This window comes from Rana temporaria, chromosome 1 (genome assembly GCF_905171775.1).
Source record: "Rana temporaria chromosome 1, aRanTem1.1, whole genome shotgun sequence".
In the NCBI taxonomy this organism is placed as follows: domain Eukaryota; kingdom Metazoa; phylum Chordata; class Amphibia; order Anura; family Ranidae; genus Rana; species Rana temporaria.
The window spans coordinates 549,998,344-550,017,646 of NC_053489.1; the positions used below are offsets into that span (position 1 = coordinate 549,998,344).

General features: G+C 41.8%; 1 protein-coding gene across 4 annotated transcripts in view; it reads left to right on the top strand.

The window, feature by feature from the left end:
- The window catches only part of CEP44 (centrosomal protein 44), a 55,631-nt gene that overhangs the window by 23,034 nt on the left and 13,294 nt on the right, over positions 1-19,303 (top strand). For all 4 annotated transcript variants that reach the window (XM_040333517.1, XM_040333509.1, XM_040333539.1 and 1 more), the window contains exons 5-6: positions 8,605-8,709; positions 12,639-12,773. In XM_040333517.1, the coding sequence (XP_040189451.1) occupies positions 8,605-8,709; positions 12,639-12,773 (240 nt within the window). The remainder of the gene's footprint in view (positions 1-8,604; positions 8,710-12,638; positions 12,774-19,303) is intronic.

A 19,303-nucleotide genomic window follows, 5' to 3' on the forward strand; every position in this document is an offset into this window, starting at 1 on the left:
TCAGACAGCGATGTGTGTGTGTGTGTGTGTCCCTCGAGCGTGGGCTCCTCCTCCTCTGTGGGTGTAAACGGAGAGGAGGGCCGCCGCCGGGTGTACCAAGACGGCCGTGGCTCCAAAGCTAGGCCGAAGCCGCGGACTTTCCTAATGCTATGGCTGCGGTGACAATCCGCGGATTACATAGTGTGTCGATCCGGAGGGGGTGACCCGTTCGGATCACGGATCAACTGTGATCCGTTGCACCACTACTTGTTAGGGAATGAACAAACAAGATCCACTGTCACTGAACACAGCTCTGTGTTTACATTCACAGAGCTGTGTTCGGGGAAGCTTAGAGCTGATCACCAGGTGCCGGCGGTCAATCAACAAACAAAAAAAGACCAAATATTTTTAATTTTATTTATTTTTTGTCTTGGTTTCTGTTATAAAAGTTTACACTTACACTTACATTTTTGTTCATCACTGATGAGGCTACACTGATGGGCACTGCGCTGATATGGTTGCACTGATAAAAGGGGCACTAACTTGTAAACGATGTTCTGACAGGCTTGCCGGTTAACGCCTCTCCTTTCCTCCCACAGACACAGTGTGGGAGGAAAGGACTGCCAATAACCAGCAAGTCTGTTACAGTACATGTTGCCGAGAATGTGTTTCTAGCACGACAGCATCGTGCTGATTCTCGGCGACATGGTGCCGACATCTCGCACTCGCTGGAATAGACAAAGCACATTCCAGCGAGCACGTCATAGAAGCGACGGGAGATCCGACTTAGATTCCCGCCAATTCTAGCTGCGGCATTTGGTATGCATTCCTGAGACGGAGAATTCCACGCCAAATTTTAAATAAAAAAACGACATGGGTTCCCCCCCAGGAGCATACCAGGCCCTTAGGTCTGGTTTGGGTTGTAAGGAGACCCCCCTACAATCCATACCAGACCCGTATCCAAAGCACCATAGACGGCCGTCCAGGAAAGGAGTGGGGACGAGTGAGCGCCCCACCCCCTCCTGAGCCGTACCAGGCCGCATGCCCTCAACATGGGGGGGTTGGGTGCTCCTGGGGCAGATGGGCGCACTGCGGGGCCCCCCCACCCCAGAGCACCCTGTCCCCATGTTGATAAGGACAGGGCCTCTTCCTGACAACCCTGGCCGTTGGTTCTCGGGGTCTGCGGGCGGGGGGCTTATCGGAATATGGGAGCCCCCTCAAATAAGGGGGCCCCCAGATACCGGCCCCCCACCCTAAGTGAATGAATATGGGGTACATTGTACCCCTACCCATTCACCTGGAGGCAAAGTGTAAAAGTAAATAAACACACGACACAGGGTTTTTAAAATAATTTATTAGTCTGCTCCGGGGGCCCCCCCTGTCTTCTTTAGCTCTTTTAGCAGGGGGGCTTCTTCTTCACCGCGGTCTGGTTCTCTTCCGCTCTCCGGGGGGGGGTCTTCTCCGCTCTCCGGGGGGTCTTCTCCGCTGTTGACTCGGCGCACCCCGGTTCTTCTCCCGCTCTCCGGTGCCTTCTCCTTCAGGGCTGGCCGCCGCTATCTTCGTGTGTTAGCTCAATTACTAGCATACTAGCCGCGGCCAGCCCGCTCTTCTGTGACTTCTTCTTCTCTTCTCTTCTTCTGCTTTCTCCTGATGTTGACACAACGCCTCTTCTCGCTGCAATGACGGGTGCGCGGTTTGCATCCGATTTTATGTAGGCCTCTCTTATGATGTCACAGTCCCATCATGCTCCGGTACCTACCCACGTGGGTAGGTACCACGTGGGTAGGTACCGGAGCATGATGGGACTGTGATAAGATTGGTTGATTTGCTGTGTGGTCAGAAGTTGCTCTTTGTGTCCTTGCAGGAAAGATTCACTTAAAGCGGAGCTCCACCCAAAAGGGGAAGCTTCGCTTGTCTGCCTCCTCCCCCTTCGTGGCCACATTTGGCACTTTTGGGGGGGGGGGGCAGATAGATTTCGACAAGTACCCGCTCCGGGGGGGAATGAGTCCATAAGTTTAGGGCCCCCCCTCCTTCCCCTGCAGCCGGCCCATTCACAGCGCAGGTCACTTCACTGCCAGTTTCCCTTAAGCAAGATGGAGGTGCCAGCACCCGAGAGCAGATTGAAAAATCGGCTCGGGGGAGGACACCTCTGGATTCCTGGACATGTACTAAGTACTAGTACTTTGAGTACTAAGATTTGTAGATAAAGTTGATCCAGGGTAAATCCGATTGCCTCTCGGGGGATCAGGAAGGAATTTTTTCCCCTGCTGTAGCAAATTGGATCATGCTCTGCTGGGGTTTTTTGCCTTCCTCTGGATCAACTGTGGGTATGGAGTTGGGTGTATGGGATTGTACTGTGTTTTTTATTTTGTTTGTTTGTTTGTTTTTTGTGGTTGAACTGGATGGACTTGTGTCTTTTTTCAACCTGACTAACTATGTAACTATGTAATTGTCCTAATTATTATTAAAAGTCAGCAACTACAGTATTTGTAGCTGATGGTGCTTGGAACTCCTCTTTTAACCTTTTTTGGCCTGGTAATTGTTACCATAAACGAGTAAATTGAGGGATATTTATGACTGTAGAGCAGCGATTCTCAACTCCTGTCTTCAGGACCTACTAACAGGTCAGATTTTGAGTATTACCTTAGGCTAGAATACTGAAATTCATGAGCAGCAAATGATATCACCTGTCATGTATTTCAGTTATCTTGCAAACCTGGTCTGTTGGTGGGTCCTGAGGACAGGAGTTGAGCTGTAGAGCCATCTCTGGAACAAGTGGGCAATATTCTAGTAAGAACATTTGTTTTGGTGACAACTGTCAGAGCCCTGGTTCACATTACAGCGATTTGACATGTCAAATCGCATGCCAAATAGGGGGCTATTTCTGCCAACAGCACCATCCGAATCAGTGCAACGCTGCATCGATTCCCAAAAGAAACCCGCACAGATGTCTCTAAAATCGCCCCTGAAGTCGGGACTGACATGTGGGAATGAAATTGTGCGAGTTCAGCTGCATTTGCATGATTTCATTCCCGCTGTCAGTGTGAACCTAGGCTAAAAGTCTTTTTTTTTTCTTTTTTTTTTTCTAATTTTGAAATTATTTTCCCCACTTACTTAGGACAGTAAAAAATAAAGTCATAACCATTCTGTACTTCATTCCAAAGCTAATATTGTCTTTAGATACATTTTAAGACACTTGGGGTTTGATTTACTAAAACTGTAGAGTGCAAAATCTGGTGCAGCTCTGCATAGAAACCAATCGCTGCCATGTTTTTTTTTTTTTTTTTTGTCAAAGCTTAATTGAACAAGCTGAAGTGAGAAGCTGATTGGCTACCATACAAAGCTGCATCAAATTCTGCACTCTCCAGTTTTAGTAAATCAAACCCTTGTTGTCGTATTTTTTTTTTTTTTTTTGGTCATTAATGATCAAATATGATTTTATATAATGTATAACTTTTTTATTACTTGTGTATTATATTTGTATTCTATTTTTAATGGTTAGTTTGTTACATAGTCAATCATGCATCTCTCAGATTTTATTAGTAAATTCATTTTTATACATTCAGCCATTTCCAATATATTTTCTGCAAGGAGAAGAGTGAATAATGCATCATTTCATATATTTTCCTGTGAATCTACACTGAACCAAAAAGTCTGAGAGTTCTGGCAGCTATGGAAATGTATTGCATTTGACACAAAACAGTTCTCTGTAGTATAAACATATATCAGGAGTGACTATTTCTGAGGTTTGTGTCTCTGGTCATATATGTGACCCAGTTCTTTTAACATGGCCTGGATGAAGCAGCGGGAGGGAAATAACTTTAGAAAGAGAAAATCCTATATACACAAGTCAGGTTGTGGACTAGTAATTGGGTTTGTTGCATATTTCTAGCTTCATAATTCCATAACCCAGTTCCAGCCAAACCCACTTTTTAGTAGAGCAGAGAAAGGAAGGCGCACAAAGAGGCCATAACCTGTCTCCGTGACATCAATTCCCCTCACCACCAATCCTGGTGTCATAGGGATAAAAGGTGAGGCTTGGACAAGAATGACAAACTGATAGAAGCTTCTCCACTCTTTCAAAACAAACAAAAAATAGTTGGTGTTGGGTTTTAACTATCTGGAATGTCCTGTTGTCCTAAATGTACTACCTTTAGAACAGACAGAGAGGTCCCAATGCTCCTTAAAGGGATCCTATCACCCCTGGGATAACAACAAAATCGGTCTTTAGTTAGTATATCTGTGTTTGGCTTGCCTAGAAAATATTACAATTTTGTCCTTATATTTTTTTTTTTTTTCACGTTTAATATAATATTACTGTTTAACCCCTTGCACACCAGCCTCCCTCATTATACTGCAGCAAGGTGGCACGATCCCGCGAATCGCTGAAACACAGTCCCAATAAAAGTCTGTAAAAAGTTATCAATCATTTGATCGATGCAGCGTGCTCTTCCATCCCAGAGAAATGGAAGTCCCATACACTTCCAAAAATTGGACAATGGCTTTACTGAGATGAGGACAATAATTGATGAAAGGCATGACTGGTTCAAAGATTCCAATGACAAATTTAGGAACACTTGGTCCTGTTGGTTAGAATTCACATGTACCGATGAATACGAACGATTGCTTTCTGAGTACTGACCTTTTCGAACAGAGTACGTGTATATCGTGTTGGCCCCGGAATTTAGGTTCTCTGTGCTGATCTGTTTGTTTGGTTCTGGTACCCTCCTTGGCTAGTGGAGGGGAACCTCCTACCTGGTGGACTTCTCTCCATTTACTGACTCTCATTCTCTATTCCTTATCACTCTTTTTGTATGGGGACTAGCTCTACACTGCACTATCACTTCCTGGGACACCTCTTCCTGGAGATTATTGGTGTTAGACCTATCCCCGGTCTTTCTCCTGTTGTTTTATATTAAAACCTTGATTATCAGTTAGTCTGTTTTACTATTTTCATGACCAAAAAGAATCTTTGTAATGTCACTGCCATATTTTTTTACATGTGGTTTGTAATAAACCTGCTACTGCTTTGATGCCTATTATCTGTTATCAAAGTACCGTATGTACATTTCATTCATGTTTCTCCACTCTTGCCTCAGGTGAAGTGGAATGTCCATGTCTGTATACACTACCCATTAACCTTGTGATATTTTTTGCTGTATACACACACACAATTCTGGTATTTTTGTGAATCCGGCCTTTTTTTTCTTTTTTTATATATATAACCATCCATTCACATAATTCAGTCTTCACACTGTTTAATGGCTCTGTTTTTACTGTAGCAGGCAGCATTTTACCTACTTCAGCCCCGGAAGGATTTACCCACTTTCTGACCAGGCAGTTTTTTGCAATACGGCACTGCGTCACGTTTTCAGGCGGTACAGCGCAAAAAAAAAGCGCCTGAAAAACTCCTGCCCAGCCTTCTCAATGTGAAAGCCCGAGGGCTTTCACACTGAGGCAATGCGCTGGCAGGAGAGAGAAAAAAATCTCCCGAAGCATCATCTTTGGAGCGGTGAGAGGAGCGGTATGTATACCACCCCTTCTCATTTAAAACAATGGGAAACCGCGGTAATACCGCCCGCAATGCGCCTCTGCAGAGGCGCATTGCAGGCGGTATTAACCCTTTATCGGCCGCTAGCGGGAGTTAATACCACACCGATAGCAGCCGAATCCCGCGGCAATTCCGACGGTATAGCGATGCTATTTTTAGCGGCGCTATACCGCCACCGCACCTCCCGCCCCAGTGTGAAAGGGGCCTTACTGACAAATGCGCTGTTGTACCCAAACAAAATGTATGTACTTTTTTTCCCCCACAAATAGAGATTTCTTTTCGTAGTATTTGATCACCACCTTTTTATTTTTTTGTGCTACAAACAAAAAAAAAAAGGAGCGACATTTTTGAAAAAAAAAACAATTTTTACTTTCTGCTATAAAACATTTCCAAAAAATAAATGGAAAAAAAAAAGTATTCATCAGTTTGGGCATCGGCCGTATTCTGCTACATATTTTTGGTAAAAAACACTTTTTGGGAACCAGTGACATCATTACAGTAATCAGTGCTAAAAATATGCACTGTTATTGTAATGACACTGGCAGGGAAGGGGTTAAAATCAGGGGCGATCTCCCCTGTCGGAAAGGGGAACAATCGCGGGTGGTCGGCGGACCCGCTGACTGGCCCCCCCGCTGGCCAATGGGGGACCGCAAAAGCGAGTTCCCAAGCCGATGTACAGTTGTCATGGAGAAGGAAATACGCAGAGACTTTATGTATAGTGTTTCAACATATTTGATAACTGCGCTAACCCCAAAAATAATTCTTACCATATACCTGTGACAGTGAATACTAATTTACATCTGTCAATATAGCAATCATTAGGGAGTAATATTGGCCACACAACATGCTATATAAAGTAAACCCCAGTGCTCGTCCTCAAAAATGGGTATTCAAAACCCACGTGCACAGATCAGAATCCATATTGAAGAGACTTCCAACAATTCGTGATTCATCGCCACCTTCTAAAATGGACACTCACCAGAGACCAGAAATATAAAAGCCTTAATTTATGTCTGGGTCAACCACTCCTCATTAGAATGCATCCAGGGATTCCCAGCCGATATGTCAATATTCATTCCATATATCTCCACATAAGGTGATCTTAGAATCTCATAGGACACAAATAGCCATCATTTCGTAACTTTCTATAATTTATTCCATCAAAAGATATGTGTAAAATATTGCACTCGCATTTATTTTTACACATTTTTTGATGGACTTTTTTGTACGTGGGTTTTAAAGGGGTTATAAAGGTAAAACATTTCCCTAAATAGCTTCCTTTACCTTATTGCAGTCCTCCTTCACTTACCTCAGTGTTTCTCAATTCCAGTCCTCGGGCCCCCCCAACAGGTCAGGTTTTCAGGATTTCCCTCAGATGAAAAGGCTGTGGTGATTACTAAGGCAGTGAAACTGATCAAATCACCTGTGCAAAATAATGGAAATCCTGAAAACCTGACCTGTTGGGGGGGCCTGAGGACTGGAATTGAGAAACACTGACTTACCTCAACCTTCCATTTTGCTTTTAAATGTCCTTATTTCTTCTGAGAAATCCTCACTTCCTGTTATTCTGTCTGTAACTCCACACAGTAACGCGAGGCTTTCTCCCTGGTGTGAAGTGTCATGCTCACCCCCTCCCTTGGGCTACAGGAGAGTCAGGACGCTCTCTACGTTGCAGATAGAGAAAGGAGCTGTGTGTTGGTGAGCGTCCTGACTCTCCTGTAGTCCAAGGGAGGGGGCAAGCACGACACTCCACACCAGGGAGAAAGCCTTGCATTACTGTGTGGAGTTACAGACAGAAGAACAGGAAGTGAGGATTTCTCAGAAGAAATAAGGACACTCAAAAGCAAAATGGAAGGATGAGGTAAGTGAAGGAGGACTACACTAAGGTAAAGGAAGCTATTTAGGATTTTTTTTTTTTTTTTTTACCTTTACAACCCCTTTAAATACCCATTTTTGAAGAGGAGCACTGGGACTTTCGTGTGTGTGTGTGTGTGTGTGTGTGTGTGTGTGTGTGTGTGTGTACACACAAGTTTTATTTGATTATATAGTGGTATGTTGTATATACAGTTTATACAACATGTTCCATGGCTAATTTTAATCACTGATTGCTATATTGACAGATGTAAATTATTATTCACTGTCACAGGTATATGGTAGGAATAATTTTTTTGGGGTTAGCGCAGTTATCAAATATATTGGAACCTTGCTTATCCCACACCTATGGTGGGTAATTCATGACTGCAGCAGATCCGACACATACATTTAAAGATATACACTGAAATAATGCACGTATTTATTTATAGTTTATTGTGCCGGTGACACAACTTTTGCACATTCTTTATGTATAAAGTGCTTAGTGAATATTTGTACAAATTGTTTAATCTGGAGTCCAAAAGTACTGTAGTGAAGGGCATGACCAGAAAGATAATGGGAGGGAGTAGATCACTGTTCCTGGCACCAAGAGTTCGTTATTGAGGGGTAGAGGGAATGTAAGAGCGAGGGGGGTAAATATCACCGTGTGACTAGCTTATAACCCAGGTGCATGTGTTTTTAAATGATAGTGATTGGTTTCTCACCGGTGAATATTTGGTGAAAGTCACATTGATAGCCTTATAAAATATGCCTATATGTCTAGTAGTAGGCCTAGGTTTGAGCCTTCAATTTTAGCTCATAATGTGCTGGCTACGGCTGCTGAAACATTGCAAATGTAGTTATCTTTTAAAATTTGAGATCTGTGGTCTTGTATTGCCTGGGTACTTTTTTATGTTTTTTAATTCCATGTATCTCTTGTTGAGTCCTCTTAGACCTGGTTCACGCAGCGGCGGCACGACTTTGGGGGCGACTCAGCAAGACGATCTCAAGATGTATTGAAGTCGTACAAGAACCTTTTTCTAAGTCGGAGCGACTGGAGTCGCTCCTATTAGAACGGTTCCATTGAACAGAGCGGAGCGCGACTTGTCAAGCGGCTGAGTCGCCCCTGTGTGAACCGGCTCTTCTGTATTTAGGAAATCACATTTTACACCAAACATTACCATACATATTTTTTATTTTGCTTTCTGTTTTCGTTTTCAAAGGTTAAATTCCAACCACCTAAGAAATGGGCTACTGCTAAGGATAGATTTGAAGTATTTTATCCAGAAGAGTCATCTGTGCAGCCTACAACTGAAAAGCTAGTTCAAGTAAGTATATGGTTCTTTCATGACGATGCATGGACATATTGGTTTTTCAATACTGGTCTTCTGCAATTAAGAAATCCTTTCAAATTTAGGAAGGGTAGAGAGTATCTCTTAGATTTTTGAAGCTGAGAAAGTTTTGAGATTTTCTTTGCACATCAGCTATAAGAAATGGTCATATGCAATGGAAAAAAGGATCCACTAAGTTTTTATTTATTTATTCATATCGGTTACATGTAAATAGGATAGAGTTGTGCATTTAGACGAACGTGGCCAATGCCTTTTTTATCATACTAATATGTGAATGTAGCTTTCTAAAGACCACCTTCACCTTATGTATATAATGGGTATTTCACCATCTCTCTTGAGAGAACATAAAGTTTCTTCTAAGCCTGAACAATTTTAGCCAGGGATATTCTATGAGAGAGCACTAAAATGCAACGTGAAATCACTGGTTGTATGTTGGCATTGAAGTCCTGCAACTTTAGAAAAAAACTTCTAGCTATTGTACCATTCAGTCCCTTGTCAATACCCTAAGCCAGGGGTGTTCAAACTTTTTTCAAACTTTTTACAAAGAGGGCGAGATTTGATGAAGTGAACATGCGCGAGGGCCGACTTTTTTGCCTGATATTCTTTGAACTATTAAAATTCGGTCTAAGTGTGTTCCTCTGAGCACTAATACACTGCCCAACAAGAATTCTCTTGCCTTTGTGGCTGTGTGTGGTGAAAACATGAGCTCGGGCGTGTTATTTGGATATACTGTATATATTTCTTTTTTTCAGGACAAAGGATGAGCTTGGGCATGTTATTTGGATATACCGTATTTATCGGCGTATAACACACACAGGCTTACCATTGCCATGAATGCAGCCTTGCCATTGCCATGAATGCAGCCTTACCATTGCCATGAATGCAGCCTTACCATTGCCATGAATGCAGCCTTACCATTGCAACCAATGCAGCCTCACATGTGCCATGAATGCAGCCTCACATGTGCCATGAATGCAGCCTCACATGTGCCATGAATGCAGCCTTACCATTGCCATGAATGCAGCCTGATCTATGCCCATTTGCAGCCTCGGAGGGCAGAGGGAGGGGGTAGGACGAGTGCCAACAGATTACCAACAGGAGAATCTTTTGTTTACTCTGTGGTCTCTACCTTCTATGATAGACAGAACAGTCGTCCAATGGCATCCAAGGAGACGGGACTTCCAATACAGACGAGTAAACAGGAGATTCTCTTCATGTAATCTGGCGGCGCCCTCCAAGGCAGCGCCCATAAATATGGTATATATATTTTGTGGCCCTGGGGGCCACAAACAATATATATATATATATATATATATATATTTAAATCCCCAAAGGGGCCATATTAAATCAACAGGGGGGCTGTATTTGGCCCACGGGCCAGACTTTGGACATGCCTGCCCTAAGCCCTTGTGGCTTTGCATTTTAGTAATAAAAGTTTGAGTGTTTGTTTTTATTTACCTTTTGTTGATATCTAATCTCTTCTTTTTCATGTCTGTGACCATTAAAATGCAGAAATTATACATTTCCTCCGCTCAGCACTTAACAATTTTTATATTTGTTTTTTGTCCTGTATGCTCTGCTGAGAGCACGCTTCTCACATTACTTATTTTTTGCCATTTTTCTATATACTTTACCTTTTTGAGGCTTTCTGGTGGCATTTGTCTACTGCTACTTTATGGGTTGGTTCTGGCAAAAACTGTGTCCAAACTGAATTTTTTTTTGTCTCTTTTTGGGAAGATTTCCTTTTATTTCCTGTCTTATAGACACAATAAAAAGTGACAGGAAATTGCTTTTAAGTGAGGAAGATGGTTGTCACTAGAGCTAGTCAGTAGTGTATTTAGGTTTTGTGCTTCCCCAGGCCTGACTAAACTCATGCACCCACCAATTTTAAATGGGACCCACCTTTTTTTGTTTAAGACCCACCCTGAAATTTTCGAGTGGGATTTCCTCTCACTTCCTGTTTGGATATGGGGCAGGAAGTGTAGGGAAATCTCTGCAATGAGACAGGGATGGTAAAAAAAAATTAACCAACGGGCTATAACCCTCCCTTACTCTATCCAAAATGAAAAAAAAAAAAGTGTTGGCTATAGTTCTACTTTAAGCACAAATTTCTGATAATTTTATTGAGAGGACTAAGAAGATATAACCATGCCAATGGTGCAGCAGAAACATAGAACAGTGAGGAAGGTTTGTGGTCCAGGATGATAGGACAGTCAAAAGTTCAAGCAGCTTGCGTTGCACTAACAGTGTAGCGCAAGTCGGCGGGGACTCTTTCCGTGCTGCCCCCCTGCAAAGTGCTGGCTTAGGCCAGGATACAGCTTTGGAGCCAGTGTCACCATTGCAAAATTTCTCTTCTATTCCTGTTCTGGTTACAGCTCAAAATTTTGGAGTTGCACCGATATTTTGGCCACCGAAACACATTGGCCAAAAATGGTGATATTGACATTTTGCCGATAATGGTGCCAAAAACGTATGCCATTTTTGCCATGCTTTAAGTGCAATTTTTTACTGTGCTTATGGTGTGTTTTTTTTTTTTTTTTTTTTTATAGGTCATGACTCAAACGCATCAAAAACGTAACATGGGTGCATTATTGCTGCGCTTTTAATGCATCTCAGCGGGGAGGGGGTTTTTTTTTTTTTTTTTTTTTTTTTTTTTTAACTGACCAAAAATGCAGCAAGCAGCATTTTTGACACCAGAACAGAAGCGCAATGGACCAGTGTGAAGACATACATTTTTTTTTTCCCCCCCAAGCTTTTCTTGCCAAAAAAGTGCCAATAATGGCACCAATAAATTCAAAATTCATTTAAACTCATGATGTTTTTTAAAAAGTTGTATATAATACAATTCTTTAAAAAATATAACTCTTATTTTCGGTTTTCGGCCAAGTGCATCCTGCATATTTGGTTTCGGTTTTGGCACCAAAATTTCCATTCAGTGTACTTCTAGGTCATCGGAATACATAGAGAGAGTGAATCTCCATATGGAGGGAGCACAGACCGTATATATTTTTCCAGATTTTTAACGGTAACCTTTCCCACAGCAGAAATGCACTTTTGGTTGCGTTTTATATGATGTCTCATTCATCACCATCATACAAAAAAAAAATATCAAATGCTTTCACTATCCAAACTCCTGCGTTATCCGTTATATGACCGAATGCTTTTGTTTTGCTTTGTAGCAAAAGAGTTGTTAAAACGGAGCCTTGGTTTGGCTATCTCTGCTAAAGCCCAGGACAGTACACACTTTACTTTTTTTTTATTCAAACCAGACCGCTGAAAGAAAAAACTGAGCAGCTTATTGTCCTAACTATGCAAGGTTGGCACAGTGATCTCCCACTGAGCTATTGTGTTCTGACAGGGGGACTGCCCCCCACCAAAACCATTGGCTGTGAGTGCTGATCAGATGCCGATTGACTGCTGTTTTTCCAACATGCCTATTTGACAGAAGCCGGGCATTCAGCCGGCAGGTCAGAAGCGAGCCAGTACGAGTGCCCCCATAGCTGCTTTCTATAGAAAGCGTCTTTCTACGGGGGCACTTGCCAATGGGGAGGAGCCTGGAGCATTGATGCTACTCTGTGTAAAACCTTTACACAGAGCAGGTAGGTATAACGTCTTTTATTATTAAAAAGAAAAAAAAAAAGGTTTAAGGTTACTTTTGCCCTTTTCACTATTCTTGAGGCCGATTATTATAATGGAGAAAGTAGGCTGTATAATACAGGTCCTCTTCATCAATGTACTGCTTAGCATAGTGCTAAAACAACCTGATGTCCGCCTTCAACACTATATAAAAACAACATTAAAACATCTTACTGGGTACTTGGGCTACTATATGTAAAAATTCTGTCCTGGGTCAATCTTAACTTTACGAATACTTGGGTGCTAGGAATTTGTTCTTTCTCTTGCAGAACAAAATGCTTGTGGAACGACACATTGGCAGGGGGACTGCTAATTTACCTATAGTTCCTGAAAGATTTGTGTCCTCGACACAGGAAGAAATATCGAGCTCTGAATCTGAAGGAGATGGCCAGTGTGAGGATGTGGTAAGAGTGCAGTGTCCTTCTATTTTGATGACATAGATATCTAAATACTGTTTGCAAGGGATCATTATACACATACATGCAGATAATGTACACCAGTCTGAAAATATACATCAATCCAAACATTTTTTAGTTCTGGATAAAGTAAGAAATAATTGATATTCATGTCCAGGTTTTTTTTTTTTTTTTGTGTGTCCTATGTCCCACTGGATAAGTTCCTGGCCTGGAGACACATTCGGAGGCCAGAAGAATCACTGAGGAGTGACAGGAAATCCCCTGTTGGACAGTTGTCACTAGAACAGGAAACCCCCCTTGAAAGATTTCCCTCATATCCTGCTTCAGTGACAACTGGGATGTTTTGTGGTATAGGTGTGCAAAGCAACCTGTTGCACATGCTTCCAAAACGTGTTCATAGATCCAGATGATGGGGTAGCCATTAAAGAAGATCTACTCTGTAATCCAGTAGATATGAATTTCTGCAGATGTATTTATTGAAAAACACTTAAAGCGGGAGTTCACCCAATTCCTTTTTTTTTTTCTATTTTCCCCTTAGATTCCTGCTCGTTGTGTCTAGGGGAATCGGCTATTTGTTTTAAAATATGATCCGTACTTACCCGTTTACGAGATGCATCTTCTCGGTCGCTTCCGGGTATGGGTCTTCGGGAGCGGGCGTTCCTTCTTGATTGACAGTCTTCCGAGAGGCTTCCGACAGTCGCATCCATCGCGTCACTCGTAGCCGAAAGAATCCGAACGTCGGTGCGGCTGTATACTGCGCCTGCGCACTGACGTTCGGCTTCTTTCGGAAAATCGTGACGCGATGGATGCGACCGTCGGAAGCCTCTCGGAAGACTGTCAATCAAGAAGGAACGCCCATTCCCGCAGCCCATACCCGGAAGCGGCGGAGAAGATGCATCTCGTAAACGGGTAAGTACGGATCATATTTTAAAACAAATAGCCGATTCCCCTAGACAAAACATGCATGAAGCTAAGGGGAAAATGTGTAAGCTATGGGTGAACCTCCGCTTTAATTAAAAACTCCAATAACTAACCATGAGCTGGAATGTGTCTTCTAAGTGCCCTTATCATATAATGCTGTACTTTGGATGAGATACATTTTACAACCATATCCGTTTGTAGTCCTCAAGATAGATTGTACCGTAAATAAACAAAGGATGTTACCTCTTTGTTTTCTTTCAGTCATTTTGTATAAGATATTTAGGTACACTTTGACTTTTGTACGCAATGATGGTAAATCTAAATAAAGCCGGGTACACACCCCGAGAGGTCCACGAAAAAAACGAACAGCTCTGGTCAGGAGCCGCTGTATTAACCTTGCGAGGTTAGTCCAGCGATCTGCCCCTCTGAGTTGTTCTAATGAACGCTTTCTGCCATTGGCTAAAAGTGCTGATTGGGAGTCGGTTCGCTGCTAGTTTTCCAGCATACACGTCAGACATATACATGAGCAGATTGTCGGCTGGTATTTCAAATTTTTTTTTGTACCGGCAAATGTCTCCTGACATTCTGCCCGTGTGTACGGGTCTTATAGAGGAAGTAAACCCAGTTACACATTTAAAAAAAATAAAAACCTGCAATACAAAGCCATAATGAGCTAGTATTACTAGCATACTAGCTAATTATGCATGTACTTACCTTAGAACAAAGCACCAGAAGCTGTCCTCGTGTCCCCCTCCGCAGCATCCATCGCTCCCGGAGGTTACTTCCGGGTGTCGCCGCTCCGGCGCTGTGATTGGCCGGGGCAGCGATGACGTCACTCCGCACATGCGCGTGGGAGCCGTCAAATTTGACATTGCCGAATTTAAGACGGCTATTCTCAGTGCGCCTGCGTGCCGTTGTCTACGGCGCATGCGCTGTAGACAGCGGTGCCTGTCATTGACGAATATCTCCTAAACCGTGCAGGTTTAGGAGATATTGCTAACACCAACAGGTAATCCCTAATGTAGGCTTACCTGTAGGTGTAAATGAAAAAAGTGGGTTTACAACCACTTTAAGGGGGAATTTGTTGTAGGTATGCATTTTTTAGATTATTGTAATGTTCATGGATATAAATGATCTGTTGTACAGTAAGTAAAAACAGTACATGTTGTAAGTAGAATAATGTAATAATCATTTTCTTGTAAAGCTGTGCACACTTTTGGGAGAAAGAAACACTACTAAAAAGTTAATATTTTTTGTTTCTCTATTCTGGTGACATAGAGGCCTGGATAGATAGTGCTGTTCATGCCGCCTTTTGTACGCTCTAAGAGCATGACAAGTGTTCAGACTCTTCCCCACTCAGCCCAAAACTAGAAAACATGTTCTGGCAAAAGACAGACTTTAAAGAAGATCTTCAGTTCCCCAAAAAATTTAAGTCCGCAGCTACAAATACCGCATCTTTTGACCTTTATTAAAAAGACACTTGCCTGTCCAGGAATCCAGCGCTGTCCTCACCCAAGCTGATTCATAGCCGGTCTTTGGTTGCCCAGCACCGCCATGTCTATTGTGGGAAGAAGGCTTCCCACTGCTCATGAGCAAACCTTTGCTGTGCTTTGTGATATGTCCAGCAGCCGTGACCCGAGCAAAAGTGAGAGCGGGTATCTATCAAAACCAAGTACCCGCTCCCCCGCCAAAAAGTGCCCAAAAGTAAAAGGTAAGGGGAGGAGGCAGAAAATCAAAAATGTTCCCTTTTGGGTAAAGTTTCGCTTTAAAGAGACCCCATCACCAGACAATATAAAAAAAATCTTCCTATTGGATTATATCTGCATTTAAAGCAGAACTAAAGGCAAAATACTTTAGCCCCACTAGTCCCATGCCTGCAAGATCCAAAGCCAGCATCTTCACCCAAGCTCCTTCCAGGTGCCAGTCTTCAGCCATCTTAATTGGTCAAAGCAGGATGATGTAATAAAGAGCCTGCCTGTATTGCAGTTTATTTTTCAACTTTAGTTCCAATTTAAAGTCAGAAGGTTGGAATTAATTAAGATTTAAAAAAATGTGTACCACGGCCCCCTAATACTTACTTACCTGAGCCCCATCTCGATCCAGCGATGTTGCACAAGAGTCTAGGCTGTTCAGGAGTCTCCCTCCTGATTAGCTGAGACAAAGCAGTGGGCCCCATTGGTTCTCACTGCTGTCAGTCAGTCAGTGAGCCAATATGAGAGGGGCGGGGCCAATCTGCGGCTTCATGTCTGAATGGACACACAGAGTAACGGCTCAGCTGCGTTGCCCCCATAGAAAGCTGTTTGCTATAGGGGCCAGGAGTGAAGGACCCAAGAAGTGGTGGATCCGTGCTGCTCTGTGCAAAACCACTGCACAGAGCAGGTAAGGCTAACGTGTATGTTGTTTTTAAAGGGAAAAAAAAACAACAAGATGTTAGTATCACTTTAATGTGTGTTCCACATGTTTTTTTACCTGCTCAAACTTGTGCAGATATTTAAAAGCCCTGAGACGGCTGCTGGACACCCCAATGTTTTTGTGATGTAAGAATCTGCAACAGATCTCAACTCAAGTGACACTTTATAGTGTTTTACTTCGTTATTTTCCTGGCAAATACATAAAAGGGTATGTAGAGAGGTTAGCAAAGGGGTGGAGGAATTGAGCTAGCACAGGGAGTAATTTAGATATTTCCAGAAGAGACAAGGGCTTCCATATGCAAGTATATGGGTCTGTACTAGTGAATTGGCTCTTCCTGGGGTAGTCTAATTTTCCAGCAAGTTCAAGGACATGTTTCAAGTGAATAAATAAATAATTTATGAAAAGAAAAACATTGCTTGTGGTTTTTTTTTTATCTGCCTTTTTTAAATTTATGACAAGGTCTCTTAAAGGGGTTGTAAAGGATTTTTTTTTCCCCCTAAATAGCTTCCTTTACCTTAGTGCAGTTATCCTTCACTTACCTCATCCTTCGATTTTGCTTTTAAATGTCCTTCTTTCTTCTGAGAAATCCTCACTTCCTGTTCTTCTGTCTGTAACTCACCACGGTAATGTGAGGCTATCTTCCTGGTGTGGAGAAAGCCTCCTGAGGGGGAAGGGCGCAAGCAGGAGTGTCAGGACACCCACTAACACACAGCTCCTTTCTCTATCTGCAAAGTAGAGAGTGTCCTGACCCTCCTGCTCGCCCCCTCAAGAGGCTTTCTCCACATCAGGAAGAAAGCCTTGCATTACAGTGGTGAGTTAGACAGAAGAACAGGAAGTGAGGATTTCTCAGAAGAAATAAGGACATTTAAAAGCAAAATTGAAGGATGAGGTAAGTGAAGGAGGACTGCACTAAGGTAAAGGAAGCTATTTAGGGAACAAAAAAAAATTCCCTTTACAACCCCTTTAATACAGGCTCTACTATATCCACACTCGCTTGTATTGAGAAGACTACATTTGGAAGCTAAAGTAGCCAATAAAGGTTTACAAAAGACTCAAATACAAAAGTTCTATTTCTGAAGATATAACGGGGTACGTTTTAATTACCCAATTATAGTCTGCACTGGAAATGTGTTCTGTTTTGTACATGTCTTTTAAAAATTTTCTCTGGTTTAAAAAATAAAATAAAATGTATGGATGTTTAGTAAGGAATACTATCATCTGATTAATTAAAACATGAGCCGTGTCATATTTAGATTTTATAGCATTTAACCCCCTTTCTAATATTTAATTTTTATAATATAGGTCTTAAAGTAAACCCATGCTTTATTTACACTTTTGCGCACCTAGAACCAATCAGAAGGTGCCAGCTATTTCCCTTGTTAGCCACAAAAGCCTATACTTGTCCCCCCTCTCTGATTCACTTTGTTACTGGGGCTGGATTTCCTCTGGCTTTATGCATAAAGCTCTGCCCACTTGACCTGATGTCCCATAAGGTACAAAATTAACTAAAAAGGAGGAAAGAGAATTGTTTTGCTCTGCAACAAGGTAACTAGCAACAACTAACTATAGGACTCCCCATAAGCAAATTTATATATATATATATATATATATATATATATATATATATATATATATATATATATATATATATATATATATATATATATATATATAATATAATATAATTTTTTTTTTATAAAACTACAAAGTCAATTAATTTTGAATAAAATTAGTACCAGTAATAAATACTGGTATCTACTTTTGATATTAAATTGAGGCTAGTATGAGATTCCTCCATGATTAATTATTAAGCTCAGAGGGGTGTTGTGGTCATGGCCTGGCAAGAGCCCGGGTTGAGGCTGTCATTCATTCCAATAAGGGTGGGTCTGCATTGATGTGCATCAATGGGCTTCAAGGGATCCATCCTTTGCCCATGAGATGTACTACACATGCTTGCACCTTTTAAATTGTCAGGAATGCCAGCTCTTTAAAAATCTACTTGTCTGAATATAAAGTGTAAAGCCTAGTACACACTATAAGAAAATGGAATGAACAATGTTTCAGAGTAGTTTGAAACCGAAGATTGTACTAATTGAATGAAAATTCTCATATGACAGACCATCCTTTTTTTTTTTTTTTTTTTGATCGTGTGCAGTCTTTCATATCCGATCTTTCTCGTACAAAAACCATATGAAAACAGTAAATCATTAGTTCTATTCGTGTATGAGGAAAATTTGGGAGTTTTGGGAGCTTGTCCCTTCGAAAGTTTTCATTTAGAAAGTCTGAATCGGATGTCAAAAGTTATTTACACACTATACGAAAATCGATTTTTCTCGGTTTGTACCCAACTTTAACTCTTTTCTGCCTTGACCATTACAAATTCTGATGGTGTGATCTTCCTTTGAAGATCCCAGAGAGTGCCACCTTTGTTATGGCATTGCGAAAGGGGCCAAGGAAACCAAACTGCTTTGTCTTTGAGAGGCCTAAAGTAGACGTTCAGCCAACACCTAACTAACCCTACTTTCAGTCACATTCTAAAACTAATCTCTTTATCCCTGTAAAGAAAAAGTCCAGATTATTTACCTGTTTTGCAGCAGCTCTGGTCCGGGCCCACAATGAGCCGTCAGCGGCGGCTTTAGTGTGTGGGAGTGTGCAGGAAAGGCAGGCAACAATGGAAGCCCCATAGTAAGTCTATGGGTGACGTCGCTTCCCATACCCTATACTATCTTTTCTCTGAAGACATCCGCTGTGAAATTCACTTTCCTAAAGAAGTTTTCCTTAAGATATCTGGGAGCATATGGACTAATACCTCACTTGGAGTCATTTTGCTTGCACTATTATACTCATGAACTCCTTTTTTTATATATTGTTTTCATTTTATTTATTTATGTCTTTTCACGTGCATTTTTAGTCCATTGTTCATTTTTAGTGATGTATAGCAATTGACCTTTATGTTTTTGTGTCACTTTCACTAATTTGTGTCACGTCAGAATTTTCTGGTATCACATCAGAGTTCTTATGTACTAGAACTTGCGCTGTACCTCTTTTTTTCTTGACGTCACTTCCCAGCCTTTGTTGGTTCTCTCCTGCACACATTAGCCGCTGCTGGAGACCAGACCAGATCAACTTCAGAAAAGGAATGTATAGCAATTTCTTCTTTACAGAGCTAGATCGATTCGGTTTTA